Source organism: Pyxicephalus adspersus, chromosome 6 (assembly GCF_032062135.1).
Source record: "Pyxicephalus adspersus chromosome 6, UCB_Pads_2.0, whole genome shotgun sequence".
Classification (NCBI taxonomy): domain Eukaryota; kingdom Metazoa; phylum Chordata; class Amphibia; order Anura; family Pyxicephalidae; genus Pyxicephalus; species Pyxicephalus adspersus.
This window is the reverse complement of record NC_092863.1, coordinates 54,764,928-54,769,730: the sequence shown is the minus strand read 5'-3', so window position 1 is coordinate 54,769,730 and position 4,803 is coordinate 54,764,928. Positions and strand designations below refer to the sequence as shown.

Here is a 4,803-nt window from a genome sequence, read left to right as displayed (position 1 = left end):
AGCGCATGGTATCTATCTTGGAAGACACACCGTTCTCTGTAGCCTTTTCAGAATTTTTGGGCTCAGAATGGTTGAGAGTGGTCAATCCACTAATCAGTCTTAAGGTGAGTGATCGGATAAGCAGCCAGATGCGTTCTTCCTCCAATGAAAGCTTACTGTAGTCTTGTGTATGGCCTCTAGAAAAAGCAAATTATATATAAAAATTATTATATGCCAGAAGGCCTTTAAAGACTGAGCTGTTCTGAATAAAACATGCAGTTTTCTATCCTACATCCCTTCCAAGATACAACAAGAAGAGACTGTAGCCGTAGACGAGGAGCAACGCCTAAACTTCAGTTTTGCTATAAGAAATGCTAGTACCCAGGGGCCTGTTGAAGGTCAAACCCCTTCTAAAAATGTATTTTTTACTGCACAGTTTGCTGTTGATGATGGAATAGAAATTAGTAATTCCCATTACCCGATGTTGGTTTGATAAATATGGCAAGAAGTATTTACCCGTTTTTTCCATCCCAGTTGAAGAGAACTGTCAGATCCCGATTATCTCGCAAGTCCTTCCATGGAATGTCATCCTCCTCTGGAATCAGACACATTGACTTGATGCTGTCTTCCAGACTGCTGGAACTGACACATACAACATTTTCAGTGTCATAAGAAACACAAGGACAAAAATAATCCAGGCAGTACAAGCTAAAACTAGAAGAAACAGTTTCAACTTAAAATAATGGCACTCACATATTTGCTTCAAGTAAAAGGTCCAGTAACATCCGTTCTGTACGAACTTGTGCGAAATGCAGAGAATTGTTCAGCCGGTTTCTAAAATCAATAAACTCTGGGATTTTCTCAAAGGCTCCGTATTTATAAGCTTGGATAATATATTCTGAGGTCTAACAAAATTAGAAAAAAAAACTTAACTCAAACACTTAAAATACTTGTATGCTACATCAGCAACAGTTACTAAAATAGATAATAAAGTAAATATAAAGCATGGAAGATGCATAATATGAACGTTCTTTCCCTTAAACCTATTGTGGAAATAAACAAAAGCACAAATGAAAAACGGATCAAAGTAAAATTGTTTTAAAATACACAGAGTATTGGTTAATAATAAGGTCAGTAGCTCAGCTACTTAGGTTGCAAAAAGAAAAGCTAAATCATACAAGGGTGACCGGAAAACAAAATAAAAAATTCCCACGCTAGCAGGTGAAAGATTAAAGCACTGAAATCCCATGGCCAGGGAAACCAATACAAAGAAAGAAAACAGGGCAAACATCAGTAGACACTTCATAAAAATAAAAACTAATTTTAGGTGAAATAGTGCTTTCAATATACAAAAACAAACTTGGCATACTAAGAAAATTACAGGAAAGGGATTTCATGTCATCATCAATATTTTATATACATAAGCTTAGCTTATAATAAAATGTAAAGTGTGCTTTAACTGGTAGACTAAAATGGCTACACCAAATACTCACATCTTTCTGGTTAGACTGGAAAAACCTAAGTGCGGCATTGAAAGATTGCGATGCAGAATTATAGTGACCCAACGGTCCTGCAAAACGTGTCAGCAGATAACTGCAAAATAAGAATGATGATTGTTAAACTTCCCACACTTTACCCATTTTCCTTAGAATTTCAGTTTATCTATAACTGAACTATTAATAAACTATCCCCTTTTAATCTGGTATTTATACAATGAAGAAATGTATTGTTAATGGTGAGAAAAACAAAAAAAGTCACCACTTTCAGTCTAATAACTACTTATTACATGTTATTTGTTCACAGGAAAAATTATGTCAGACATATCAAAGCAAATCAAAACATGAAGAAAATTTTATCATATTGATGTTATTCCTTTACAGAAAGTACAAACTCAACTTACAAACTCATACATTCATTGAATGACCTTATAAACGTTTCAAGGTTTTGCTTTCCTTTCAATCACTAAATAGTTAGTTGTATAACCACTATTTCTGAGAACTGCTGCACATCTGTGTTGTGTGGAGTCAACCAATGTCTGGCATCTCACAAGTCCTCTATTACATTAACCTCCCTAGCGGTCTAATTTCGTGCAAATTTCCATGCAAAAAGCGGTACAATTTTTTGCATGGAAATGTATTCTTCATTGTAGGCTATAATTCTTAGACATAAGTCATCGTTGTTTAATACATTTAATACAACTATTTAAATAAACTTTAAATACCAAAACACAAAAATCTGTCAAAAAAAATATTTAAACATGTAATGTAAGTGTACAGTAGAAAGTATAATATATATCAGTGTTTTTCAACCGCTGTTCCGCGGCATACTAGTGTGCCTTGAGAGATCTTCGGGTGTACCGTGGGAAATTATCCAATTTCAGTTAATTGGTCCCAAAATGATTTATTTACTGCAAAAAATTTGTCTTCATTTGTCTATACCAGCGATGTATAGTGATAGGCAGAACCAAAAAAAACTCTTCCACTAGATGGCAGCAGGTAGCTAATTTACTTGTCTGACTTTTTGGTGGTGTTCCGTGGGATTTTTCTAATTGTAAAATATGTGGCGCGACTAAGAAAGGTTGGGAAACACTGATATATATAATATAATTATATAAATATATGAATATTTCTTTGTACTGAACTCAATACAGCTATTTTGTATTGAATCCAATAGAAAATGATTTGAATTTCACACAGATCCACCTGCCAGCACCGACGTCACCAGGAAACCCCCGGAGATCGTCTCTGCATTGGGCAGCAGGAGAAAGAAGAGGAAGGATGTGTCCCCAGGACCTGCGGGGACCAAGCAGAATGACAGGGGACGACAATAGAGCAAGGTAAGTGTTTTTTTTTTTTTAAGTTTAAAGTACCCTGAGTGTGACTCTGGAATACCGCTAGGGGGGTTAGGGTCCGGGGATTGGGCTGGCCACTGAATAACATCAATCTAGTTGGTCTTGAACCAAGGAACCAAGACGTTGCTCATTTACTGGTGCGCTTGAGGTCTTTTTCTAGTTGAAACACAAATTTCTAGGGCATTCTCTATTCAGCATAAGGCACACATGACCTCTTCAGGTATGAATACAATTCAATTTGAATCAACAATCTCATCCATGATCACTGGTATGTGATAAACAGGCCCAACACCATAATATAATGATGCTAGTGTCACCATGTTTCACTGTCTTCAGTGTATTTTGGCTTGAATTCAGTGTTTGGGGGTTGTCTGACAAGCTGTCTGCAGCCCCTAGACTCAATAAAATATTAATAATTATAAAACCCAATCTTGCTTTTATCAGTCCACAAAATGATTTGCCATTTCTCTTTAGGTCAGTCAATGTGTTCTTTGGATAACTAAATCCTATTCAGAACTTTTTTTTTTTTATGGTAATATTGGGACTTTGTGGGGGCTTCTTGCGGATAGCTTGGCTTCACATAGGAATCTTCTTATTGTAACCATAGCCACATGTACCTTTAGACCTTCTTTAGTCTTCCTGGAGCTGATCAATGGCTGAGGCTTTGCCATTTGGGCTATTCTACTATCCATTGGAATGGTGATTTTCTGTTTTTTTCAAGTCCTTTCAAGTTTTGATTGCCATTTTATAGCATTTGGGATCATTTGATTTCCTGTACTTCTTTATGTGTTTTCACCTCTCCAATCAACTTTTTAATTAAAGTAGACTGTTCTTCTGAACAATGTCTGGAATGACCTGTTTCACTTGAGTTTCACTATAACCAGCATGTACAACATTCACTGCCTTCCTTTCCTAAATAAGAGATGTAATGGACATCTGTTTTTCACGGAATGAATTACTTCACTAATTCAACTTCACACACACACGGCTCGATCAATTAAAGCTCTCCAAGGCTAGAGGGGATACACTTTCATCAGTGAAGATGGGTGATCCAGCAAACCTGGAATGGATCTGGTCAAGGATTGAAAACATTTGCTAACAAATAGAATATGACTTTTTATAAAAATCCATTCCAGGTTTGTTGGATCACCCACCTTCACTGATGAAAGTGTATCCACTCCAGCCTTGGAGAGTTTTAATAAATCAGGCCAATTATTTTGAATTTTCAATGAATTATTTCATTACACAGAATCAGTAACATGCATGTCATGACCGTTGGGTCTCTTGATTTTCTATAACATCACCACACCTACTTGAAAACTATTTGCCAATGTTTTATCCAGGATTATTTGTATGAGTTTATGCAGAGATCATAGAGGAAGCAAGGATGCAATTTCATGGGGTCCGAAACCATCAATAAGGAAGAAGTTTATGAACACAATATTTAATAACAGCAATTCAAATGTAGAATTTGCAAAATACTTACCCAATTGTGTCATGCTGTATGTGTTTAGCATCCAAGCTTCCATACAGTTCAATAGCTGGCTCAAATGCTCCCAATGTGCAGTAGACGCGAATAAGCAGCAGTTTAAACTGGGCATTAGAGGGACTGTTACTTAATCCTTCTTCTAATAAAGTAAGAGCGTGCCAAACTGCCCAGTCTTCACCTGCACAAAGAAAACAAGAAGATTTAAAATGCTTTACTCATTTGGAATGTTTCTTTCCACAAAAGGCTACTAAAAAGAAAAGGTGTGCAAGAAAAGCCAAAAAACTAGCTAATGTAAAGTAATGCTAATCTCATGTAAAAAAAAAGCTGAACAAATGAGATATGGAAGATTTTAACTGATGTTGTGTCAGTACCAGAAGTAATGGGAAAGTTCTCCAATGGGGATAAAGATAAAGATATCAAACAAGTTTTAACCCTCCACCACTCAAATGTTTTTTTGGGCTGTATTTCCCAAAAAAAAAAAAAA

General features: G+C 36.1%; 1 protein-coding gene across 1 annotated transcript in view; it reads right to left on the bottom strand.

Moving 5' to 3' along the window:
- NAA25 (N-alpha-acetyltransferase 25, NatB auxiliary subunit) overlaps positions 1-4,803 on the bottom strand; it is a 29,644-nt gene that overhangs the window by 8,639 nt on the left and 16,202 nt on the right. Inside the window, exons 13-17 of the mRNA XM_072413935.1 lie at positions 4,317-4,533; positions 1,473-1,572; positions 733-884; positions 496-621; positions 4-176 (exon numbers count right to left, since the gene is read on the bottom strand). Coding sequence (XP_072270036.1) covers positions 4-176; positions 496-621; positions 733-884; positions 1,473-1,572; positions 4,317-4,533 — 768 coding nt within the window. The remainder of the gene's footprint in view (positions 1-3; positions 177-495; positions 622-732; positions 885-1,472; positions 1,573-4,316; positions 4,534-4,803) is intronic.